This window comes from Drosophila kikkawai, chromosome 2L (assembly GCF_030179895.1).
Source record: "Drosophila kikkawai strain 14028-0561.14 chromosome 2L, DkikHiC1v2, whole genome shotgun sequence".
Lineage (NCBI taxonomy): Eukaryota > Metazoa > Arthropoda > Insecta > Diptera > Drosophilidae > Drosophila > Drosophila kikkawai.
Window position 1 is genome coordinate 853,140 of NC_091728.1, and position 27,999 is coordinate 881,138.

A 27,999-nucleotide genomic window follows, 5' to 3' on the forward strand; every position below is an offset into this window, starting at 1 on the left:
GCAAGTCTTCGCTGCTTTTTCTCTCGTCCGCGACCGCGTCCGTTGCACGGTCTCTTTTCTCCGCTTTTCCCAAGTGCTCAATGTGACAATTTTCGCCCACAATTGTCCCCGCAAAAAAAGTCACAAATTTACAAAATAAAAATAATAAAAAAACATAAAACAGCAGTCGTGCAAAGAAATAAATATACAAAAATATATATAATAAATTCCTGTGTCAAGCAGCGACGGCAGCGGCGCAATGCTGCCGCTTCCGTGCAACCGCCGCCAACTTTAGGTTCGTTTGCTGGATTTTCCTATTTTGAATATTAAAAGCCAAAAGTGCGAGGACAGGCGGACGTTCAATAGCCAAAATGACGCTGACAGTTTTCCACGACCCCCAGGTACCAGTACCGTTCCCCGACGCTCCTCAGGTTTTCCTTTGGCAGCGATTAAGACCAGTCAAAGTTGTTGGCCCGGCCCGTTGCCTGGCTACGTTTACAAGAGCCAAGAGATGCCGGAGAGATGCCATGCATTATACATAAGCTCTAGCAGTGAGAGGTTTGCACCGTTAAAAAAATGTTTCATCAATTATTTACCACTTTTCATGCCACAAAAAGAGTTTTAAAATGTGGCACCTTTAAGTTGGGTATTTTAAGGAAAGCTAAAGTTAATTAGGTTAAATTATTTTTCTAAAAAAAAGTATGAAATAGGACAGTTCTTCAATATGCCAGAAACTGGAATTAGTTTCTACTTTTTCTTTATAAAAACAGTATTTTAATTGTTTATATTAATATACAATTAATTAATAAATGCTATAGAACATTTTTTGGGACTTATTATTAATTTTTTGAGCAGACAAATGTATAAATTATTGACCTTAAGAGAATTCTGTATAAAATATACCCAAAAACCAAGAGAAAAACTTAGCCAGAAAGTACCATTTTTTAAACCATATTAGATTCATCATATATCCTTTTAATGATTCCCTTAAATCATAAATTTAGGAACATTTAAGAAAACAATTACATTTCCTATCAAACATTATTGTTTAGAGCACTTTTAGCTGCAGGTGTACCATGTTGCTGGTCATGACACGTAATTACGAGTATTTTTGGTTAAAACTGACATGTTAAAATTCATTTGTCAAAGTTGATTAAAATTTTCAAGATTGATTTTCCCTCTGTGTGGGCGCCGGGAGGAAAAGCCGAGATGATGGGGAGGAAAACTAAGCGTAAAAAGAGTAAAGTGCTAGTGGCTGCTGCTGGTCTCGAAACTAGATTAACTGTGAGTCCGAGCTTTTCTCAGTTTTTCTCCATTTTTTTTTCGAATATTTATTATTAGCCTGGCACTTGGCGTCGATCGGAGTGGGTCCCCTGAATATTTGGTCATTGGACACTTCGCCGGTCGGTCCGTCGGCACACAAGTCTCGTTATATATTAATGACAATTTGCCCTGACAAATATTGAATCGATTGTAATGGTTTCTGGCAATGGTAATTGTAACTCGATGCGGTTAGTTAAGGGGTATTCCGTATAATTGCGGTGGGGCTTTGATTTATTGAAAATGTGAAGCACAGGTCGTATATTGGATAAGCTTAAATGGATTAAGATATCAAGTGTGCGGTTAGGCCGAGCAATTATTTGCATATTTATGAGGACATGGAATAGATTTCTTAAGCAGCAAAAAGATCATATCGAAAATATATATCGAAATATGATTGTATTTTCGAAAAAATTTCCTAAAAGATTATTTAATTATCATACCCTTGCAGGGTATTTAATTTGCTAATTATTTAACTTAAAATTAACTTAAGATAACCCAATTATATCGAAAAAGGCTTAGTCTTTTTTTATTCATTGATTACCTCATAAAAACCAAATACTTTTACCTAGTTTTCCCATTCAAGCTAACAATTAAGAACCAAAACACATTGGAAAAACGCAAATATCAAAAGAGAATTAACATCAAAAGTTTACCCAACGACGACCGGCGAGTGACAACCTGACAATTACGCGAAAAACCCTAACTGAAGCCGCACTGATACCGGAATAAATGGCGAAGGAAACTTTATACCGCAAGTCCCAGAGTTTCCTTGAGTTTTCCCGCCTGTGTCGCCACAAAACCTCTGGCATACTTTTGGGCCAGCGCGCTCCATGGTTGGAAAATTGCGATGAAAAATGAAATAAAAAGAAAAACAGTACGAAAATCAAGGTATCCAGCGGGTCGAGGCAACGTTTAGCGCAGTTCTTGGGTTAATTTTTTATGCGATTACCCGGCAGGGGGGCAGCTGGCAGGCGGCAAGCTGTAATTGCATTTTAATATTGATGATATATTGATGTCGACGCTGCGCGATCTGTGCCGGATGGATGGATGTGGATGGGCTCTGTGTGTTCACTTCATTTATGAAATTTACATTTATTTCATTTAGTGACAAGGGCCACCTTTTTCGGGTTTGATTAACGCCCACCGACGACGACGACCCGCTGATTGGCAAGGCTGCGGCGGGGTCACGGTGGAGCTCATTTGCATAGTTTGATTTCCCGTTTCCGGATTGCCATTTTGGTATTCCGATGTTGACACTAGCCGTCAGCTGTGACAACAAACAGCCAGCGAAAAGGTGAAAGCAGCGCGCACTTTTCCGTGTGTTTTGTCAAAAAATCAATTGAACGTTCAAGTGTCAGTCAGTCAGGACATTTCACACGAAAATTTTCCACTCGCCCTCACATTACACGGGGCGACAATTGTCCCGAAAAGGTTTGGAAAATAGATGGTGTTTTGAGATCTCTTAGAAAGGGTGCTGAAAAGTATGCTATGAAAATACGTGTTGGTCTATTTACTCTATATTTTTATGTATTTATATACATTTCTTCAAAGTGATAGACTTTTTTTTAAATAATTATCTATTAGTATTTTATCTGTAAAACAATCCTATACTTCTACAATCTCTAGGTTTTCAATAGCTATACCTTTTAAAGTCCCTGAGTTCATAACTAAGTCAAAAACGCATCGAATTCAATTTGGAAAAATTTTCTGTGCTAGTTTTTACTAGCTTAAACAATCAGCATACTGAGCTTTACTTTTTAAGAAATCTCAATTTTGGTCAATTTTTGAGAATTTTAATGATGGTACCCCTTATAAAATTTTGAAAATTTGTTTGAAATTTTTTTTTCTTGCTAACGTGGCCAGAAAGAGTCGCCTGTTGATGCTGATCAAGAATATATATGATTTATGGGGCCGGAAATGACTCCTTCACTACTTAGCGAGCTTTTGACTATAATTATAATACCCTGTAAGGGTATACAAAGAGCCACACAGTCTTGTCTAAATTGATTCTTCTGGTAACGCAGGCCTGCTTTTTAGGTATCAAAAACGTTTCCTATCACTCTTTTCTCATATATGCTCTAGGGAATCCTTAGAACCCAACAAACCCATCCACATCGACTCGTCTGCTGGCGCTAACCTCCCTCTGTCTATCTTTGTTTCAACACTAGATATCCTAGATATCTAGGACTAATCCTCCGACTTTTCTTTGAGTGAATTTTTCCATCTCCCATTTACAATATTAAATTTGTGTCGAAGGAGTCGTGACTACGAGTTCGGTCCTGTTATGTCCCTTTCCCCAGATTTTCCTGCTGAACTCCGCACAACTTTTCCCTGCCCTCTCCTCCCTCCTGCCGCCCACAAATGCATTATTTTATTTTCTGTTTTTCCCTTTTGTTTTCCTCTCTCAACTCGAATAACAAGTTCATTCCGAGTCCTGTAAACAATGGATTCCCATCACAACAAAATGCGTATATGTCAATCGAAAGTATTTCATTTCATTTCGTGCTCCCGATTCGTCCTCAAAAATTGTTTCCAACAATTTTTCGGGGCTGGCTGAAAAACCTTTTTTCCGTTTGTTTACAGATTGGCTTATCTCAGATTTGTCTATGGATTTCGATTACACTGAAATGGATATTTTGTGAGGCTATCCAACAGAACATGCCAATTATTTATTGATTAGGCAGCAGGGACATTAAGATTTATCTTTTAGCAAACAAAATAGACAAAACAAAAGGGACCCAAAAGCGTATCAATGTCCAGGGATTGACCTGAGAGTCGAGTGTGCCTACCCTCTGGAAACTCATCGAGTCCGGAGCCATGACCTCTTCTGGGCAAAATTTTCCAATTTGAGGCAATTTGCAAGTTGCCTGGACAAAGCTTCTTCTTCTAATTAGATGATGGGTGGAAAGTCATCGGCATAAAGTGTGGATAATTTGCATATTTCTAGGGCGTCGAAAAATTCACGAAACATTGAATGGGACTCCACTCTCTCTCTCTCTCTCTGTCGCTCGGCTAATTTAGTGACTTTAAAACTTTTCTAAATTCTTAAGTGTATGCTAATGAAGAGACTCAAGTTGTGCTTACAATTCTGTGGAATTCTTCTGCTTTTATTGGGTTATCTTTTTGATTTCTTTTCAGCTTTCTTCGGCTTGATTAAGTTTTGCTTAAATCAAGCTGTATGGCGTTGAATTTCACACTTCATAAAGATTGTATATCCATTATTCATTGATACATGAATCTACTGGAGTCCTAAAGTGCTGGAGGCTAATTAAATAAAACGAAGAACAGGCTAAAGATACTTTGCATAAAGCTGAATAATAATTACTTGTTGAAAGCGATTTAATGAATTTAGTGATTGCTGTTTGTTAATTGTATATTAATGAGTGGCCTCTCTGGTTTCAATTTCAATAAATTTTCAGAATGCTAAAGACAAAATATTGCCTAGGAAAGACTTGCAAAAGTTTCCTTTTCCAAAGATTCTTTCTCAAGTATTAATTCTCAAGTTTCTGGAAACTGCTTAAAGTAGCAGACTCCCTGCAGTGTTTAAACCAATTAGTTTGAATAATTCCTTGGCGCTTGTATCATTTATAACCCCCCATCCCCAGAAAAACTTCTTAATCAAGCCGCAGAAACCACACAACGGCTTCCCCCCTGGGGTTTTCCATTTCCCATTTGCCGCAAACTGAAAAAAAACATTGCTTAATTGTCCTTCGGTGCGCTTTTCTCTACTCTCTCTCTCCTAGTTATGAGTTTCCTCCCGATTTTTGGGTCTAATCCTGGGGGATACACTGCATTGTGAGTGCATCTTATCTTAAGCACTTGCCCCGAAAACGCATTGACAGCCACTTGATGGTGCGTTTTATTTTTAGTTTGCTGGACCTCTGGCAGTTTATGGCTTTGCAAATCCTTTATGATTTAGTAGAGTGTCAACCCCCGTGGAAATCCCCCTCTCGGCTGTCACATAAACCGATTAAACTTTGAGCAGCTTATGCATTTTGTATCTGTCAGCTATCTGGTATCTGGCAAATGTGCAGCTCTAAGCAGCAGGAGGACGGACTCCTCCCGAACTCTGTCTTGTGTATCCCCCAAATAGTACATGGAGATGTACACTGGGATATATTGAGTACAGCTTTAGGAAAACGTATCATCTTTCCCATTTCCGCCAGAGTTTTCTTCCCACATCGATGGCCCATAAACTGTAAATGTTTCTCCATTAACGAAGCACTAAATTGTTGTTAAATTTTGATCCATTCGAATGGCTTTTCGTTATCCCAATTCTCCTTAGCAAATGTTTTTGCAATTATCTCTGCCTTGATGGCTTCCCTTACCCTTATTTTTTGTTGGAAAATTTTACTCTTCCGCCTCGCAGCCCCACAAATAAACATGCAGAAAGTTTTCCCTACGATTTGTTTATTATTATTTCCCATTGCTCTTTGAAGCAACTCAACTCTTTGCAGCTTCATTTTCAAGAAGAATAATAAAATAATGGGTATTACACATTTATTGTGCAAGAAACAAAAGCCGTTGAGGAGCAGAGACAAAAAACAGTCAAGAAAAAAGCGTACCAGATGCAAAGGAATTCAAAAAAAGTTGCTAATGTTAGAGGGCTTAAATGGGAACTTTTAGTAAGGATTCCTTTAGTGGGGATGCTTTTTACTGAAATGTGAGAGGGCTAGGACAAAAAGGCTTATCTTCTAATTGGAAATAATTAATTTGCATGCAAAGGGTCTGAGAAAATGGGGAAAATTAATTTTCAACTCAAAACCTCTAGCAGATTTTCTTAAAGGTAACTCGAACATATTTGAAAAACATATTTTTCGGTTTACTAAAATGTAATTTATATTCTATATATATTTAAATTACTTTCTCAATACTTTCCCTTACATTTTCTCTTAGAAAATATGTTTTATTTTAGAGAGTAAACTCTGGTTCGTTGTTACTTAACTACTTTTTAACTTTTCCTTGGTTATTTTTGGCCTGAGCCTTGAATGGTGCCGTTCGCTTAATTTATTATTCAATTAAAGCTGCAAAAAGTAAACTTTAATCGCAGAGCAGTCATCAGAAAAAGGCCCCAAAAGACACTAACGAACACACAAGTATTACACAGAGGAACACTCCACACACACACACACACACACACACCCAAAGAACACACAATAAAAATAAATATGGAAAATCGTGAGTGTGTGCCAAGAAAATTGCAGCAATATTTTTGTAGCTTTTCGTTCGTTTTCTTTATTTTTTAGTATTTTTTTCGTGTAGCTTTTTGTAATCGATTAAAAGTGCATGTCAAACTGTGCGTGTGCTCGCATTTTCCCCATTTTTTTTTTGGCTTTAATGGGCTGCTAAAAACAACAAAACAAATATTAATAAAAAAAAACAAGGACGAAAAATAAGCTCCGGCTCGGGCGCATTAACATGAAAATGTGCGATGAAACAGCAACACCAACAATGAGCGGAAAGCCCAGAGATGAAAAGCGGACAGAAATTTAAGTGCAGAAAACAAAAAAAAAAAACAAAAAAAAATAACAGAGACGAGTGGAAGAAAAGCGAAAAAAATGTGTATGACAAAATTTACGAGCATCGCTCGTTCCTCATATTTGTACATACCGGAGAGACTCGCTATATAAGCCTTGTACGACGCACATCCCTGCTCTCCCCTTCCTGCTCCTGCTCCTGTCCTGGCCATACATCAAACACAATGGCCCACAAAATATTAGCATATTTCTTTTAAAGAGAAATTTGGGATTAGGCCAAGAAAAAGATTGGCTAGGGATATTTATTTATTATTATTTTTGGGGTTTAAAAGTAAAAGTAACAAACACTAAGTTGGGATGAAAGTTTAAGCTGTCTTTAGATTATAAATAGATATTTTAGTTTATTTAAAATCTTAAAAAGCCCGTTTTTCTACTAAAAAGGGTAAACACCCCTAAAAAATATAAATGAATAAATTATTTTGTTTTTTTTTATATTTTTAAATTATTTTCAAATATTTATTTAAATATTTATTTCCAATTAAGCTATTGAGAAGCATATTATACATATTTATTTTCTTTGATTTGTGCCACAGGGAAATCATCGACAAATTATGCTATTATATTTATCATGGCTGTGTTGGCTCCACCAGGAGTTCCTCTGTAGCTTCTCCACTCCTCCGGCAGCTCCTCTCCAAACGCTTCTCTTCAGCTGCCCCGCTTTTCTGCTCCCCCTTCTCCTCCCCATTCCTCCATTCTGGCCACTGTGGTGACGCTTCCTCGTGTGGCTTGTTTTTAGTGCTTTGGCACGTAATGGGGTCGTTCCACAAGCCCAGCCTCCCAATCACCCACCTCCTCCCTCCTCATCAGCCTACACACAGTCCCGCCCCCCTTTTTTTTTTACCCACAATCGCCTTTTGTGTGGCGCCTCTTGTTGTTGTTGTTGTTGCAGCTGCTGCTGTTTGCATGCCGCCTGGTTTTCTTTGGGACTCCGGAGTCCGTGTACTCCTCCAAAAACTCATCGCTTGCCACTTGTGTGCCATATGACGATGATGAGATGAGCGCCAAGTTGAGTAGAGTTTAGCCCCCAGTCTGGGCTGAGCCGGGAGCCCCGAGTTCCCCGAACTAACAGCTAAGTGAATGCCTGGGAGAACGGGGAAAGGAAATCAACACTGTGAGAAAATTTAAGATATGTAGACTAAAGTGGGTTATTCATTGTTAAGGGAAGGAGTTAAGGCAAAAAAGGCTTATTTTAGGTGATAAATGCTATACAGAGGGCAATTATTCTTTAAGAAATGTATCCCTTTTCTTTTGTCCTTAACTATTTATTTCAGTGCCAGCGAGGTGCCATGTCCCCACTATATATTCCGCACTTATCACTCGGTCGTTGATGATGCCAACTCGTAGAGTCAACTCTGGGGCTGCAGCCTGAGACTGAGGCCCTGTTCCTACACTCTCTCCACTCTTTGTTTGATGCGATATGAAGAACCGATTAACGACATTCAAGTGCCTCGAAACGAACTCCTTCGTCCTTGGCCATTTCCACGACCCTGACTAACTGCTGCTGGCAGATTTGTGGAAACCACGAAAGCAAATTACGTTTGACGACGAGCATCATTTTCCACTTTATTGAATTACCCAGGGAAGGCAGTTACAGGGGCAGGCAGCTCCTGTCCTCCCAGCAATGTGTGCTGGATTGTGTTTTCTGTTTTTTTCGGGGTGGTGGCGGTACGGCAGCCAGGACGATTCCTTGGGCCAGATAAACAGAATTTCAATTTAAAATAATTTTATATATTTTCTTTGGCAATTTCTCCTGTGGTCGTGCAGCCACTGCTGCTGCCTTGGCATAATTTCTGTAGGAGATGGCACAGGCAATGTCTTTACTTAGCCCCGGACATAAAGAAGTTATCAGCATGGCGTTTATGGCAGGGAGGTGACTGTGGATGGTGGGTGGTGGGTGGTGGCTGGTGAGTTTTCCCCAATGCCTTTCATTAGCCGCGCAAAATGCGACGACTGTCGAGTCAAGTCGAGTTGCTTTGTTTAACTTTTTGTTTAGCCCGTTTGTTTGACTGTCTGTTTGTTTGGTTTTCTTTTATTTTCTTCTCTGTATTTTTTTTTTGTCACAATTTTGATGAGCCCATCACCTACACAAAGCCAAAGGAGCTCTCTGTGCCTCTGTATATATATATATACTCGTGCGTTTGTATATAATCATCATTGTTATGCGCATTTGAGGCACTTGTGCTAGACACCCAACTAGCAAAAGACAGTGGCCAAAGGCTCTTATAGGATCCCAGTGGTTCTGGGGAAAATGAAGTCATCTGGAAGCTAACAAAGTTCGGGGATTCGATTTGGAATATTAATAAAAATACAGAATAGCAGAAGCTTCACCCAAAATTGTAGAAGTTTGGCAATTGAATTAGACACAAAAACCATTTTAAGTTGTACAGAAATTGGAATTCTAAAAGTATTTGTGAGATAGGAATATTTATGTTTATATAGTTTTAAAATTAAGGAAGAAGTGAAGAAGTATTCTATACTCTCTTTCTTTTTCTAGGTCATTATAATAACCCCAATTTCTTGACAGTTTTAAATTCCTATAAGTGGTTACCACTGTGCCTTGTCAGCAGCAGCAGCAGCCGCCGCATCCCGTTTGTCCGCCCCCCCGTGGGGCGCCATGGTAGCGTGCTCAAAAGAGCATTGCCCGCCGGCATTATGTTTTGTGTCAGCACTAAAAGACGATGTCGGGAGGGGTTAAAGAAGGGGGAAAGCACCTCCCGAGTGCGGGGACACTGCACGTACGTACCGACATTTTGTGGGTTAGCAGGCCTTTCATCCCGTTTGCTCCGCTTTTCTGGCATCGCTCTAAGTTGGCCATGTTGACTGTGTCATTTGCTAATTTAGCACAAACTGTTTGAGTCTATACTTGGCCTAGCCAGCCATCAGCCAGCCAGCCAGCCAGCCGGCCTGCATTCGACAAAAGGTCAACAAAGATTGGAGGGGACATACACACACACACATAGAATACATAGAGTGCAAACGAGCATTAATTAAGCAGGCCAACGATGGATGGCAGGCAAACAGCTATGGAAAGTTGGCTAAAAGGATGTCAGGACATGTGCACAATGCCGGCAAAACGAATAATATACATAACCACAAAATTCAGCCATTCAAAGCGCCCCGAGAGCCATTCATAATTTACATATAAAAGCTCGAAGAGCTTAATGGATTTTCACACACCTCCATAACACATAGTATTTTTAGCGCAGGCCAAAAACCAATTTGTACAATTTTTAGCTAAAATTTCGATCCTCAAGATTGATGAGGTTACGGGGTGCCAGTGGCATTCCCAATTGTGCGACTGTCACTGTGCCCCCTCAAGGCCCTAATGGTTGGGATCCAGCTTCATCGATGAGCTGACAGAGACTAACGCTCGCTGCTCGTCACACACGTTGACACATTGTTAGTCAAACAAAAGATTTCGCATGCTAATTCGATTCTCCGGTCTAACACAAACACACAGACATACACAGACATCTGGGCTAAGACCTCTTCCTCCTTTTTATTTGCTTGGCTTGTCCTTTTTTTTTTGTGTGTTGGTTGCGGCAAAGCCAGCCCAGAAGCCAATAATAAAATTGTTTATGTGGGTCACAGGCTTAAAGGTTTGCACAGTAAAAATTGTCACCGCAAAAGTGGTCATCAAAATTGCTCGTAAATTTTAAACAAAAATCAAAATTTTAAAGCTTTTTTGATTTGGTTTTGTAAGTTTTTTTAAAGAAAATAAATGTTAATATTAGGAATACAAAATAAAAGAGAATTTTTAGACTTAAAAAAGAAATAAATTGGTTAAAAAGGGTTTTTGAAACTAAGTCTATTTATTTCTTGCCAATTAAACTGTTTAAAGTTTAGTTTTGTTCTTTAATTAAATTTATTTTGAATTAAATTTAGTTTCTAGATTTATTTTCTCAGTGTCTCCTTAACTTTGGAACTGATGTTGATAAAGCAAGGCGCACGACACAGGAAATTTGTTGCGAATTTCTCTCCGGCCGCCGGCCGCCTTGTAAATTTCATTGTTTTTAGGCCTCGCCCGGAACGAGATGAGACGATGCTTGACTTCCGCTCCCCGTTCATCATTTTCCCCGTACGGAAGTGTCGTTTTTTCCAGCTAAGAAGGGCTTAACTTTTCCTTTAGGATGCGGCTCACGCCCGCACAGCCACAAGACAAAATCACAGCCGCCGCTTCACCACAATTTCCGGTTGGATTCCGGATTTTTCTGCGGTGCTGTGGTTAATTTTCGAGGTCTCAGCAAGGTTAGCATTAAAAATGTATATCGAAAATAATATTAATTTTAATGTCTAATGGCTGACGCTGACGGCTAAAACCTAATTACGCTTGTGATAGGATTTTTGAGTTGGGTTCACGGCTCGATGGGCCCCGGAGCCCCGGCTAAACTCCCTCCTAACCCTATTATTTACGAGGCAGCACCCTTTAAAATTGGCTTATTGGGGACACATTTTAATGCCCGTGTTCGGTTCAATTCGTAATTTGGCTAAAAACATAAATCCATTAGTCGGCACTGCGGCCCATAAAATATGCGCAAACTTCCACAGACCCCGGAAAATGGTCAAGTTGAAAAGTTTTCCCATTTTATTTAAGTGCTTCTTTTTTTTTGTGTCCCAAGTAAGTCTGCAAACTAAATGAAAAAGTATTAATATATCCCTTTGGCTGCATTGCAAATTATTTAGCCCTGGGGAAAAGCCAAAAAATATCTTCACACACAAAAGGCAAGGCACTTGTGTACATCCCCAAAAGAAGAGCCAGGCACAAAAAAGACATCAAAATTCGTACCCTTTTTTCTGGCACAAATAAAAGTTGTGAATGCAAACACATATTTGGCCAGAAGGGAAGCTAGAGGAGCGTCTCAGCCAGGTCAGGGCGTGTTCCGGCAAACAATTTCGATACAGCCCCAGAAAGTTGTTCGAATTGTAAGCGAGCGACTTGAGTCCTTGTAGGCAAAGTCCTTGCTGCAAAAGTTTAAGTTGTTCGAGCGGAAATGCGAGTGGTCAAGTCATAAAGTTACTTTTCATAGCTGTTTTCGGGATTTCTTGAGATGCGAAACTCATGTCAGCCGAAAGTAGAATTTCAGGAGGTTAAAATGTATTATTAGGCAAGTGTCCAAGGAATTTTGTTGGCCATTTTCAGTAAGAAATTATTGATAGATCTTTTATTGAGAGTTAAAATATATAAATATATTAAACCTCCTATTGTAATCACTTTTCATAGTTCCCTTTATAAATTTTAAACCTTAAAGTCCATCTGCAACCTTAAAGCTTTACTTTTTAGCCATTCATAAAGGAACTTTACACATAATGTGGCTTGGTTTATGGCTCTCCTCCTGTTGTTAATCCCAGTTGGAAACTGTTTTATTTAAAATATTTAACTTTAACAACCGCATAAGCTCTCGACTCCTGCTGTTTTTTTTTTTTGCCCCGAGAAGAAAAGTGTAATTGGAACGCGACAGCAGCGTTGCCTTCGTTTTATTATCTCGCCTCGACTTTTAAGGGTGCCGATGTCTTTGTCGTCGTGTGTTTATTACAATGCAAAGTCCAGAAAAAACAACAACAAAAAAAAACTGCGGGAAAATGGAAACTAAAATGCGAAACCCTGGGGCCATATGATACCCATTATCTGCCAACGGGCAAGCGCTCCAAACGAAGTTTAAATAAATTTTATGTGCTTCGTTTTTGCTGCGGCCCGCTGATGATGGCGCATATGTTTAATCAGCAAAGTAAACCCGACCCGAGACTGACCCGGCATCCAGTTAAATCTCACCTCGCCATGCCCTGCCACGCCCACGCCTCCCAGTAAACAAAAGTTGCCCTTTTTTTTGACACAACCGCACACGGACACACAGGGAAAGGGTTTCCACAGTCCGTTTCTGTGGTGTAAGTTCGTCTGGAAATTACATTAATTTTATTAAGGAATTATGAAAGTTAAAGGGTTTAATTTTGGAGAGTTTTTGGGTTGAATAAATATTTTTTAGAATGAAGTAAGAAGGTTTTATTGGTTTAAATTTGCTTCAGAAGATGTATTAATCACTGGGGGAAATTTCAAAATATTATTATTAAAAGAAAATACCTTTCTAGATAAACTATAATTTTTAAAATCAATTTTTAAGGTCCTTTAATACTCCTTAAAAATATTAACCAATTTCATTCAATGTAGTTTTTGACACATGTTTTCTAATTGCCCACAATTTCCATTAAAGTTTGTTTCCTTATCTTTGATTTATTTGATTTTTGATGCACACTACAATATGACTTTAATTAATGGCTTTCTCTCGCCATAAATTTAATGTCTCTGTTTTTATCTATAAAGAAATCTCTCGCTTAAAGGTGAAATAAATTGAATTTATTCCCATCAATCAGCTTAGGAAAGGACAAACAAAACGCTTTGATATTTATTCTGACAACTGTCTGGAGTGTTAACCACTCCAACTATATTAAAAGTTAATCCGCTGTCAGCCTGTGTGCGTCGTCATACAGTTCTGAAACGGACTGCAAAATTTTTTGACTGCAGCATAAAAGTTGGTAAAGTCAATGACCAGTTAAGTCAACACTTCGCCAGTGGAAGAGGTGGTGGGAGGATGGCAAGGTGGTCTCTGGGGGGCGTGAGGTGAGTGGGTCCATATTGAAATCGTTCACATTTTAATATTGCATTTTAAAGAACATAAAACTGGTGACAGTCATGTTTGTGTCCATGTGCCACAAGCATATTTAAGGATTTTTATTGCAACGCGTCGGGCAACAAAGGAAAACGCTGTGAAAAGTCCGCCAGCGCAAGAAGAAAAATGGGAAAATATACAGAAGAAAATATTGCCTTGTCTTGGATTTTTACGAAAGCAAAGAAAGCTGTCAATAACTTAAAAAATGGGAAACTTTTGTCATCAAAAGGCAATATTATTATATTAATTTTCTTTCAATAAAAGAGAAGGATATTTGTTATGGAAACGTAGCAATTCACACGAAAGTGAGTTCCTTTTGAAACAAATAATTATTAAAACACAAAAGGAAACATCAAGGAAAACCCCTTAAAGTATTATATTAACTCAAAAGTAGTGGTCAGGCTTCTTGGAATATTTTAAATATAATTATAATTATTTAAAATTTACTTTCCCCATATTCATGATTTCAGTAATATTAGAAAAAATATTAAAATTATACAAAAACCCGAGAAAAATTATTTCAAGTGTTATTTTTTATATGGTTATGACTCTTCAAAGGTTCCCACTTATTTCTAGCCGTGTAACCATGAAGCGTAAGAGCGGATAACATGGGATATCGTTATGTATAGCTTGTTTGCTCTTTGCTACAATGTTGTTAAATTTTATGTTTCCACAGGTAATAGTAGCAGCAACAGCGGCGTCGGCATCATCATTTCCAAGAAAATGCACATCCTCGCTCCCGAAGTTCCATTGCAGTAAGCGGGTGCTTTTTTGATTGATGTTCCTTCTTTTCCTTGAACGTTACTCGGAGGCTTCCTTTTCTGGATGCTGCTTCCGGTTTTGTTGCTTTAGGTTCCTCTGCTGCTTCCTCTCTTGCTCCTACGTCTTGCTCCTCCTGCTTGCTCCTTGCTTACAATCAATTTAAATGCGCCTCTGTGCATTGTAAGGCGAAATTCCTTTGGCTAAATCGCTGTGTGTATGTGTGCCGGCCATAAAACTGGATAACTGGGCCATATTGCAGCACCATGCCACTTGGCACCTTCCCCATATGCTCCTACTCCTGCTCTCCCTGCTCCTTGTGCTGCTGGGGTAAACTTTTCCCGATGCAAAATGATGCAAGTTTCCCTTTCGGTGCCTTTGTTTTTCCACTCCCACGGTTTGTTTGCTCTCCTGGTTTTCCCCACACACCGATCATTTATCATTTTTATAGCCCCTGAATGGGACATTGGACTAATCTAAATGATACCATCGCTGCCTGCCTGTGCATAATGGAGAAATAGTCAAACGATAAAGACATAAATCAATCAAGTTTTTCGGGGCGAAATCGAAGGAAGTGGCAGTCGTGAGGGATGTATATCGAGAGGAAAATATATCGGAAAAAAATCGATTGTAAGAAATATTTTTCTCGTAAAATAAGAAATAATGAAATTTTAAATATCGTACAAAGTAACATATTAAAACTTAAAATATTGTAATTGTTCTTTTTAAGAAATTATTAATATACTTATTATTGAGATATTCAAGTTTTCTCCCATCTCTAAGCTGTGGTACTTGATGTTTCATTGCAAGGAGCCCTTGAATGAATTACACAGATTTTCCAGACTCCCAAAAAACATTGATTTGTTGAGATCATGAATTCTGGGAACACTTCCCCCAATAAAGCCATCAGAAACAGAAATTTTTGGCATAAGAAAACATGTTTAAGCTTTTTGGCAATTAACTCGGAGACAAGGAAAATAACGAAAAACTTTTCTTGATAATTAACCTTCGTTAAGAAAGGAATTTTGACAGATTTTGATGAAGGTCCTTTCAATCTTTCACTCTCACCACATTTATGAAGCTTAATGAGCTCAAAAAAACAAAAGAAAAAAGTATAAATATGATATTAAAATATATTTAAAATCCTTGTAAAATATTTTTAAATTATAAAAAAACTTTAAAATCTTTGCAAAATATTTAAAAATAATTTTATATTTCCTAGATTTAAAATCTACTTTATACAATTAATTTTAGTTCAAAAGTACAAACTAAAAAAGTATAAATAAAAAATATATTTAAAATCCTTTTTAAAATATTTCATAGATTTAAAACCTTTTTTATGACATTAATTTCGCTGGCTGACTGACATTGACAAGGGTCCTTCACTGACCTAAGACTATAATATCGATGTTTATGCCCCTATAAACCTTCTTCTACACTTAAACTGTGTGTTTTTTGAGGCTGTGACATGCTTTAAATATTTTACAACCCATTCAGCTTTTACCAACATTCCATTTGCTTTATTTTTTATGCTTTCTTTTTGTTTTAGAAGCCAATTTCAAACACGTTCAGCTAGGGAAATTCCTGTGACAAATATTCCACAAGCACTAGAATAGGACAAACACATTCCTTGGGCAATTTTCAGTTCATTTCCATTTCGAAGCTGACATTAAATAATTTAGAGAGAGCGCAAATAAAATAATATGGTTCATAAATGTGTTATATATAGTGCATACCATATATGTATGAATGTACATTTATGTGGAGTGCCGAGTGCCTGTGCCAGTCGCAGTTGGCTAGCAAATTTGTCCTAATTCTTATGCCACAGTGACCGCAAAGTTTCGCCCCAGCCGAGTGCCATGTGCCACGCCCCCCACCGCCCACTTGACTAACTTAGCTGGCAGGCAATTGAAATACACGCAATTGAACAACAAATTGAATTATGCATTGCATATGCTTCTTGTTTGCCGTCTATGTGTGTGTGTGTGTGTGTGTGTGTTTGCCGGGTGTAGAGTAAACAAATTGATTTTGATTTGATTTATTTATTGACTCCCGCCGGTTTTCGCTGCCGCACATCTCACTTCCCCTCTCTCTCTATGTTCCTATCTCTATTTTCTCGATTTTCCCAGTGTTGGCCACGTTCCGGTTTTTGGCTACACTGAGGGAAATTCTGGGGGTTTTAGGGGGATTCTTTTTATTTTAAATATTATTATTATAGCCTGGCGGGGTATTACCATATATTTTTGGTCAGAAGCTTGCTAGGCAGTGAAGGAGCCTTTTCCGACCCCATAAACCATATATATTCTTGATCAGCATCAACAGGGGAATCTTTCTAGTCATGTTTGAAAAAAAGTTTATATTTTTGCAATTTTTATAAAATTTCATAAGGGGTTACATCGTTAAAATTCTCAAAAATTAAAAGTTTTGTTGATTTTTTTTAATTTAAAATTCATTATGCAGTTTTTTTAACATTGTAAAAAATAATACAGAAAAGCTTTCCGAATTGAATTTAATGCATTTTTGACTTAGTTAGGGACTTTTTAAACTTTGATTTGCCATTAAAAATCTAATATTAGAAATAATTGATTAAATATTAAATTTTTAAAATTCTGGAAAGAAAATTAATTAACATTTTAAGCCTTGGCTCCTTTCTTTCTTGCTAATTGGCCTCCTTTTCTTTCTTACTACTTATTTTTTAGTAAATATATACGAAACATAGACTAACGGACACACTGACGGACAGACGGACAGGCTAGTTTTACCTCCAAAAGACTTGACCAAAGATTGTGGATGAATTAATACTACTGATTTTATATTAAAAATGCTTAGTAAAAACAATTAAATAATCTATATAATAATCTATATAATCTAAATAATCTATATAAAATTTCTATACATTTTTTCTCAGTGTGGAAACACGATTTAGCGCATCGCCAGAATATGTTCGAGATGGCCCCGAATGGATGCAGTCGGACATTGGCGGCGGCAGCTGCCTAGAAATCCCGGGGAGCGTGTTGAGCGAAAACCAGAAACGGAAACCATAAACCTAAAACCGAAACCGAGACCTCAGACTCGAAAATAATGTACAGCAGCAGCAGTAGCAGCGGGCATTGAAGTTGACAACACTCCGGGACACATCACCCAACCCACACACACACACGCACACACACACACACACCACACACCCAAAATACTGAGGAGAAGCATCGGTTGAAAGCTTTTTTGGTCAGAGTACAATGGTCATCCAGTGCACATGTGATTGCAACTGCAGTGATAGTAGAGACAACCGGAGCCTCATCTCCTGCCTGATCCCGGGCAGAAGCCAGCCCCTCAAGTGGGGATCGTCGGCCGGCGGCGATGTCGATAACGGATCATCGGAGGAGCATCATCACCGGACCCCCTACTACCGCCGCCTCTCGAATACCTCATCGGCGCTCTACGGCAGCTGTCCCCAGTTATTGCCCCCCAGCACGAGTGGAGGAGTCTCTGCTTCTGCTGCTGCTGCTGCTGCCCATCCCCCAGCCGCCTGTCTCCAGCGCCTGCTCCGCCACCCCGAGGCGGAGGAGCGACAGTACTCGAGTCTGGTGAGGCCCAAGCAGCGGAGTCCCGTGCTGTGCAACAAATGTGCGCTGTGACGAAGATACAATCTGAGCTGTGAGCATCCCAAAGCCTCCACCAAACAGCAGCAGCAGCAGCGGGATCCTGACCAGCAGGACCAGAGTCAGCAGGGACAGCAGGATCCGCAGGATCTGCAGGAGACAACACAAGGCCAGGCTGCGGCTGAAACGCAGCGATATTTGTGCCACGAGTGTCGGTTTAATAACCAGCCATTGGCCTGGTGGGTCTCCTGTCCACGCCTCTCCACGGTCCAAGCGAAAATGCAGCCCTGTCATAGCGGAGGAGGAGGAGGAGGAGGAGGAGCCGGTGGCACACCACCACCGCCACCCGCCCTGCCCAGATTTCCCAGCAAGCGGCATTGTGACAATTTTGGCAGCTACGCCACATTGCCCACCATTGAGCAGCAGTCACAACCAATGCCCCACTGCAGTCGACACGGAGTCCTGGGCGGTGGTTCCGGCGTAATGCCAGTTCCGCCGCCGCCCCGCTACGCCAATCCCAATTTGAATGGCTGCTGTTACATGTACAATCCCGTGACCACCGCCCATCAGAGTCACCTCCAGCCGCCCCAGCACCACCACCAGCTCCAGCACCAGCACCAGCACCATCCCACCCATCAGTATGCCCCGCAGTATTGCCTCTGCGATAATTGGTACCATCAGCCGCAGCAGCAACAGCAGCAGCAGCAGCACCTCCAACAAAGGAGCAAGCCTCTGGTGGCCAACGGTGGCTGCTATTTTGGTAAGTACTTACACTCTCCGGAAAGCACAGAAACTTAAAAGGAAGCAGCCATAAATTAAGGTCTAATTGAAAAAAAAAATCGAGTGCATAAGGAGCCTTCTTTAGTGGCGAATTTATTTGGTCAATTTGCAGGAAAATATTTTTGGAAAATGTGATAAAAGGAGATACTTTGCAAAGAGGAATTTTTAAAGAGGTTTACTGGGACTTTAAGTTGTTGAAATCCAATATTTTCTATTATAGGAAATAAATATATTTTCCACAAACAAGAATTTCCCCACTTTATAGAAAACACATTTTCCCAGAAAGAGTTTTCATGAAATTCCAACCCAAATACTAATTGACTAATAAAAATCACAAGCCTATTTGTTTTTTGTGTACCATGATGAGCCAGGCAGGCAGCCAGCCAGGCAGGCAATTGGGTCCATCATTTAATCAGCTCGCAATTGTTTTTAGGCTACGAGTCCCACCAGAACCCTCCGCACACTATAGCCCATCCCAGCCACATAACGGACGAGGAGGACTCGGCGTTTCCAGGACTGCCCGATCGGGAGTTCCATTTGCTGCATCGGAATATACCCGCCTTGCGACGCACTGGAGTGGACACGACACGCATTAGACAGGTGAGATATGTAGCCACCTGCCCCCTGCCACACCCCCCCTTGTATTTTTAGTGTGCCTGTCAAACTGTAATTGCCTCCGTCCTTTGTACTTGCAGTACTTTTATCCCGACGGCGGCTGGGGCTGGATCATTTGCGGTGTGTCCTTTCTGGTCCACATCCTGACCACCGGATTGCAGCTGAGCTATGGCCTTTTGTTGTTCTATGCCGTCCAGTATTTGCATAATACCAGTGGCGTAGGTAAGTCACAGGGAGAGGGGGCTGAGAGCATCCTTAATCGGAATCATAGTCCTGGGGCCTTTTCTTGTTTCCTACGGCAGTTATCTCTCTCGAGTAATCAAAATGTTTGCTGGCAAATGCAAATATTTTAAATAATTCCCCATGTTGTTTGTAGGTGTGGACTTTTGCATAAATTTTCGCATCTGCACTTGACATCATTTTTAGGGGGGAGAAAAGTGTCAAAAACGTTGTGTGTTTGTGTGTGGAGTTAACCATAAATCGCAAAGTGTTAATATTGTTTTGTATTTTATGTGGACTCCTGGTGTTTTGCATATTTTTCATAAATGTAATTATTAGTTCGTTTTGTGGTGCAAAGTATATTTGATATATTGAAACATTTAACAGGAATATAAATTACACAAAAGGTGAATGTGTAAATATAGGTTTAAATATTGTAATAATAAATCACATAGGTTTTTAACACTTCACATATAAAAACAGGTGTAAAATATATTGTCATGTTAATTGTGGGTCACTGGAATCGAGCAATTGATGAAATTGTACTGCAAATGTCAAATTTAAAGCCTCGTTTTTGCCTAGAACAACAACAACAAAACTGTTGTACAACGACCACGTCTTAACAACAAGAATAGTTCGATTAATAGCCGCCAGGTGGCCTCTAAAAAGTACGCATCATAACGACTTTCTCAAATATTACGTATACGCACTGGTGTAATTAAGATTTTGATTATTCCTATAACTACTCATTATTTATTTTTGTATTTCTGGCTGATTGGCTGACTTATCAGCCGTCAGCTCCGCTTTCCGCTGCCAATGTGCGAGCGGCCTTATAGCAGAAATCCAAAATATTACGTATACGCACTGGTGTAATTAGTATTTTAATTATTTATTTAACTATTCCCTATTTATTATTCTATATCTAGCTCGTTTAAAATAAGTTCCTTTTTATATATTTCGTAAAAACCAATTGATAAACTCTAAAGTTTTTATAACTTGTTTAAATGATTGATCCCTTGAGGTGGTAACCTGTGTGACTTAAACACATTGTTAAAACCTCATAAAAACCGTTTAAGTGAAGTTCTCAAATTCCTGGCTGTCAATTTTGGGTAAAAGGAAACATTTTAAAATATTACCACCCAGGACGCAACCCCCCTTAAAATGTGTTAATACCCATACAAAACACCTCGTGCCGCGTGACCTTCGTCAAGTTGACTTTAAAATATTATCACTCTAAGAGAGCTTAACTTTCATTCGTTTTGCAGAACTGCTGGGCGCCTTGAGCTGGTCAGTCTCCATGGTGGCCACATCGTTTGTGGTGTCGCTGTGTCGCAAACGCTCCATCCGCCTCCTGTCCATCGTCGGGGGATTGGTGATGCCTTTGGGCATTCTGTTCACCTCATTTGCCACCGAGTTTGGCCAGGTTGTTTTCAGTTACGGTACGTATATACACGGGTGTATATATATATATAAATAAATAACCTGACAGATGGCAGAATGCGGCACGTTGCCGGAAGTTGCTTATCATTTGCAAGCAAAAAAAACACTGAGAAATGTGTCGTAGGAGACTTTAAAAAAATTGAGAACTTAGAGAATTAAATCTAGATATTTCCCTTTCTCCTTATTCCCTTCTATAAAAACTTAAATTAAGAAAAAGAATTAAAACCCTAATTACAAAAATACATAATCTTGTTTTTTACCAATTCGAAATTGTCCAGAAATAAATGAAAATTTCCAGGCTACAAAAAATGTTCATTATGAGAATACAACACTAATTAAATGGATGCCCAAATACCGTCTCAGAGCTCGCGGAAAGAAATCATAAATTTAATTACTGGAAAATAAAAATTCCTTCGCTTTCCCTCAATGTACATACTAAAAAATATATATAAATATAAAAAAAAACTCACCCGCAGGCATCGTCTTCGGTGTTGGGGTCGCCATGGTGCGGGAGGCATCCACCGTGATGCTGGGCAATTACTTTAAGCGGCGCCGTCAATTCGTCGAAATGGTGGCCATGTCCGGCGAGGGTGTTGGCATCGCTTTGTTCTCCGTCATCCTGAAGGAGGGCGTGGGCAAGGCCGGCTGGCGCCTGGGCCTTCAGATCGTCGCTGCCCTGACGGCACTCAGCTTCTTCATGGGCCTAATGTACCGGCCCGCCTCCTTGTACCATCCCCAGCGACGGGCCATTCAGCATCTGAAAAATCAACGCAAGAAGGTAAATTTTACAGGAAATTACATAAAGTTTTTTAGGCAACCAACTTGGTTTTTTTTGTTAGATGCGCGAGAAGAAGCCGATTCTCAGCCAGGATGTGGAGATCAGCTCCCCAAGATATTTATTTTTGGACATATCATCACTGAAGTCGGTGACTGTTAAAATCTTACTCATGACCTCCAGCGTGGCCTCCTTTGGCATCTATACGCCCATGTTCCTAATGGTAAGTGCTTTTAGCCATATTAATTTATCTTAATCATTGTTTGGGGCTTGAATTATGGAGGGTTTTTGGGATTTTTAAAAGCATTTTTATAGTAGAAAAATGAGATTTTGATTAAGACAAATATTGGAGGAATATTTAATTAGGAGAGTGCTGGGTCTATCCAAATATTTTTTCTATATTTTAATAAGCAATCAGAGCTTGCTAGGGGGGTACTTCTTACCCCTGAAAATGGGAATCAAAAGAACCTTTACTTTGTTAATTTTTAGTATAATTTATATAGATTCTCCTAGTATTTAAATTTAATTTAAAATCTCTTTAAAAACAGGCCCTCAATGCCGCCGAGCAGGGCTCCGATGTCCAAGAACTGGTGCTCCTGCAAACATTCCTGGGCATTTCCATGGCCTTGGGTGTGGTCATAGCTGGTGCCTTGCTGCGGCGTTGCTTTGTGATTAGGCACTTTGTGATCAATACGAAAATAGTCACTCAGGTAAATAAAAAAATTAAAAACAAAAATCTAAAAAATACGAATAAAATCCCTCCTTTAAATTCCTAGATCTTCATATCAATTGTGGCCTTGGCTATCCTCTTTCTATCCTTTGTCATGGGCTATACGGGCCTGTGCATACTGAGCTGGCTATATGGCATTGGCCTGGGCGGGTTTCAATATTCATTGAAAATTCTGGCACTAGAACGCATCAAGCTGAAACACTTTTCCAAGGCCTGGGGTGAGTTTTTCCCGTTGAGCATATTGATTTTCTCTGGCTTCATTTCCTCTCTGAATTTTTTTCGAAGGTTTCATACGGGGTGTCGAATCAGTTCCTGTGCTGATAAGCGTTCCACTCACCTCGTTTCTGAATGATTACTCGCTCAAGTATGGCCGGGCGGGCTATTATATATGCTCGGCGGCAGCAGCCATTTCGGGCATCATTATTTTCTTTATAAGTGAACCGCAACAGCAGCAGCAGCATTCGCAGCAGCACCAGGATCAGGGGCATCATCATTACCCACACCGGAATGGTCATCTGCCGACTCCCTTGCTGGTGCGCCACTCCTCTGCCCGGCAGCATCGCACGCATCTACCGCTGGACTATGGCTATGGGGAGTATCCGGCACCAGATCTCCTCAGTCGCAGCTGCATTAGTCTCAATCAAATGGAGCCATATCTCCAGCAGACCAGCTATTGCCAGCGCCACATGATGCAGCAGCAGCAGCAACAGCAACATCAACAGCAGCAGCAGCATTCCCACCTCCAGCAGTTGGCCTGTCACAATCTCGATCAGGTAACTAATACTATTTTGCTTTTAAAATGTTTCAGGTAAGGTTTTTTCTTTTTCCACAATTTATCTTCTTTTCTCTGGATTGAGGATTCTCAGTTGAGCGCTTCTTATTGCGCTCTGTTGAGCCACCGCACTTTCAAAGTCAATAAAATCGATTAAAAAGTATTTGCTCTGGGGTTCAATTGAGTGTTCTGTCTTTTTAAAGCTCTAGACCTTAAATAAACTCTAAAAAATAAATATAAAGATACAAAGAATTAGGGAAGCTCTTCAAAAACTCCCCCAAATAATCCCAATTACCTTTTTGTTGCAGGTCCGCGAAGCCTACCAGCTGGGACAGGGTAGCATTGGCGCCAGGATGGGCAAGCGGCTACAGCGGAGCCTGTCCTTCATCCAGCAGCACAGCAACTGCTGCGACGGGCAGATGTACTGCAGCTGGCACAGCACCTACGAGCTGGGCTGTCACAAGAGCAACAAGTGAGTACACACCTCGGTGAATGCTCAGTGAACCTTTGCTCTCCCTTCTCAAATGTAATTGAATGGCAAATCAAAGTTCAGCTTTGAAATGTTCCGGCGCGTAGAGTTCAATCTCGGAAGAGACAGCTTACAGCGAGCTAAATAGGGGGGAAGCAAAAATCAAAAGGGATTACAAAGAGAGAAATGTTAAAATGATAGCAACAATATATTTTCAATAGGTATTTGGCAGGGGTTTATGGTGATGGTGTTGATTTATTTACCTTTAATTTCTTTTTAAATCTTATCAAGCATTTATTGCAGACAATTTGTGTATTGCCATGGCAGCGACAATTTCCATTAAGCAGACAATTATCAGAAATTAATACTTTAAAGAACAGAAGAAAAATGAATTTAAGCAATTATAAAAATGAATTAATTAACTAATAAATAATGTGTCGATATTTAAAGCACAAGCTGCTTATGAATACATATTTACCTTTGCGATATATAAGCTATGAATCGATATACTCTTAGATATATCGAAACTGTGCCCAAAAAGACAAAAAAACGTAGTTTAAACTGTTGTTCCTGGAAATAAATAAGAAAAGAATAAGGAAATAAATTGAATTGAATATTTTTTTAATGAATATTTACATTTTAATGTCTAAAATTGTAATACATATATCAAACTTTGGTATATTATTGCACTATTTATCGATAATATCGATATTTTAACGTTTAATTCAATATTTTTACAAAATGCATCATTTTCGATTTGATATCGGTGCGATATTATTTTAAATATATCATATCATACTTTTCTGCTCGATAAACAATCCCTTCCCAGTGGTTTCTCGATTATAGGTCAGCCATAAGTGTAGTCGAATCAAAAACCAATTACAGGATTTCCCGCCAAGCAAAACAATCGGCGGCAATCAGCCGAGAAGCCCCAGAAGAAAGACAATCAATTTAGCGATGGCCTCCGCCGCCATCTTCTGGCATTCGTTTGTTCATGCAGGCCGCAATTTTGCCATTTCGCCACTTTGCCACTTTGGCATTTTAGCATTCTGCCATTTTGCCCAGCATTTCGCCACCGATGACACTTTTCCGCTGCCTAAACCTTGGAAAATTGACTTGCCATTGCAGGAGCCCCCACCAGGAGCAGCAGCAGCAAACGGACAGACAGCCATTGATATGCACCTGCAGCAGTCCGAATGGCCAGCAACATTCCCACTCCACTGGCTATGGACTACCCGCCGCCAGCTCCGCCCGCAGTCGCAGTGTTCCGGAGGGATTGTCCACCATGTCGCAGCAGTGTAACTGCCGGCACGGCCCGGTTGGGGGCGGACACGCGGGACCCACGCGGGAGTTCATCTACGTGCCGCATGCCTACGCCTCCCTGCAAAGGACACCGCATCGGCACAGCCAGGGGGCAGGCACGGGCACGAGTGCGGGTGCCGGAGCCGCTCCTGGTGCCTCCTGTTCGGCATTGCGAAACAATCCTCAATGCCGACTGAAGCGCTCACAATCGCTGTGCCGACCCACAGCCGTGCAGTTCGTTGAGCAAATCACCACGTCCGTGTAAGGAAAAGCCTGCGGAAAAGAATGGGGGGCACTTGGGGAAAAATCTATCTGAAATCTAGCAGAATTTTAGATGAATTTGATTTTTTATTAAAGTTTGTTACGTAGTGAAGGAGTCATTTCCGACCCTATAAATCATATATATTCTTGATCAGAATAAAAATCTGAGTTGATCTAGCCATGTTTAGCAGAAAAACATTTTTTAAAATTTTTTTTTAATTTTTGAGGTCTCAAAATGGTTTAATTGTCACAGAAAAAATTAGCAAAAATTTTAATATCTTAAAACATGAAATTTAAGTAAGCAGATTTGTTTATCTGGAAAAAACTAGCACAGAAAAGCTTTCCGAATTGAATTTGATGCTTTTTTGGCTTAGTTATGATTATTTTTTATAAAAAAATTGCCATTTAAAATATATAAAAATATTCATTTAAAGACAGAGAATATTTAAGATCTTCTTGAGGGGTTTTTATGATTTTAGTCGGTGAAGGAGTCGTTTCCGACCCTATAAACCATATATATTCTTGATCAGCATTAACAGGCGCTTCTTTCTAGCTTTGTTCGGAAGAAATTTATTTTTTAGCCATTTTTGCAAAAAGATGTAAGGGGTTCATTAAAATTTGCAAAAATTGCCTAAAATTTTTATTTTTTTAAATTAAAAATTTTGTATGCAGTTTCGTTACCCTAGAAAAACCTAGCACAGAAAACCTTTCCGAATTAAAATTGATGCTTTTTTGGCTTAGTTATGAGAAATTTTTGATTGGATGAAAGATCCTATCGCAAACTGCAAGGGCATATTGTTTAAAAAAAAATCTAGCAAGAAAAAAACGATTTAACTCATTCTTAAATATATTTTCTCCTTTAATTTTTGCTAAATTTCTGGCATATTTTTCTCCAAAGGGGAAAGGCAAACAGAACAAAGAAAATCGAAGCCCCCACGCAACAATTGGGTCCTATAAAACTTATATTTTGGCATTATGGTCCAACCCACATACACGCACACCCTCACTCACACTCACCCCCAGACAAACACAAACACACAAACACACACACGACTACGTGAATCGCATGCAGAATTTGTCAGATCTCTTCTAGTCCTCTTTGTCGTAGCTCTACTTAGAAATGTAAACTTAAAACGAAAGTGTAACTGAAATCCCACAACAACAAAGAAACGAAACAAAACTCGATGAATTTTTCACACAGAAATCCCCACTACGAGGATCAAATTTTTACTCATTAGCATTTATATATATGGTAATATATATATATTATAGGAATAGCAGACAGACGCAAAAGCTTTATCTGAGTATTCAAATGATGGCCAATACATAAATATTTATGAGATAATTCAATCGAGGGCAGAAAAACTTCTTAAATGGTCCATTTTATATACGAGAACGTGCATACACTTTAACCACCGAATACCGAATACCGAATACCGATTACCGATTACCGAAAGACGCAGATGTGTGTATATATATATGCAGATGAAGTCGATCCAATTATAGGACTCGTCCCCGAGGGCAAGGCTGAGTACATTGAGCTGTAGCTGGGGCCATCGCTGATAGTCCTGTCGGCGCAGTACTTTATTTTTCAATAACAATTATATATTGCATAATTAAGAGGCGTTTAACGGAAAATGGAAATTACTTTTGCGACCGAGAGCCTTATTTTTCAATCGAAATGAAGCATATGAAATAATAATGATTACCGATATGATAGCCCCATAATTAATTGATGCTGGCAGCTCAATTATCGCAGGGGAAGTGGTCAGCATTGAATGTGTAATCCCCAAATGAAATACTAATAAAAAAAATACAGACTCAAAATAACAAAAAAGAGAGAGCCAATTTGTAAATCATTAGGAATTCATAACAAAGAGATATGGCAGAAATCGTGTGCGAATTCCGAAACAGACTCAGCTGCATAATCAGCTCAAATAACGAAACCCATACTAAAACTAAAGAAGATTTAATAAAAAGCACGGGCCAGGTGGCAAAATAAACCGAATAAATAAAATATTTGCAAAAATAAACAAGAAAATAAATACAGGAAAAGTTATCGGTGAGTAAAAAAGCAAGGATAAAGTGAATATTTAAAACAAACTAGTTAAATGGCCAATTTCAGAGTAAACAAAAGGCAAAATTAAAACAGTATGTTAAAGGAAAAAACCAAAAACTCTAATGGAAACCGGAAAACCAATTCATATAAAAATTTGCAAACGAATGAAAAGAAAATACAAATTTATATAAAATTTCACCATCGATTGGAAAAGCAGCAAAAACCTCTCTCCTTTGTGTATATACAAAATAAATAATCTAAAAAATAATATGGACTCGAGAAGAAAGCCAACAACTGCCATAAATGCAATAAAGAAAACCAATTTACATATATTTATATTTATACTTAAAGGCATCTATAAAAATTCTTCTTTAGACAAATTTCTTTACTCCTTTTTCACGGTCATTAAAATAAATTAGACACACACACACACTCTCCTTTCTCTTTTCGCCAATTGTGTTCAGCGAAAAACAAAAAAGAATCGTAGCATAAAATAATATTAACCCCAAAAAACAAGCATATCTATGTGCCAAATAAAAAAACATTAACTATTTGAAACTAACAAACTTAAGGTACAACTTGTAGCTAAAACAATTTTTATCTGTTTCGGGGGGACTTTAGATACGTGAAATTTTTTCAGAGAAAAAACAAAAGCAACCTAAGGCAAAACTCATATTTGTAACTCTTTATCATTAGTAGTTTAGTGTGATAAATGTTA

At 39.2% G+C, this 27,999-nt stretch overlaps 1 protein-coding gene across 1 annotated transcript; it reads left to right on the plus strand.

The window, feature by feature from the left end:
* LOC108074262 (uncharacterized) lies at positions 1-27,998 on the plus strand. The gene is given in 12 exon segments (XM_070289073.1): positions 1-274; positions 17,169-18,619; positions 19,073-19,239; positions 19,335-19,476; positions 20,739-20,912; positions 21,390-21,691; positions 21,753-21,911; positions 22,237-22,398; positions 22,465-22,636; positions 22,704-23,191; positions 23,499-23,662; positions 24,788-27,998. Coding segments are annotated over 11 exon segments (3,492 nt in total). The 5' UTR covers positions 1-274; positions 17,169-17,496; the 3' UTR covers positions 25,227-27,998.
* Position 27,999: the final 1 nt, after the last annotated feature.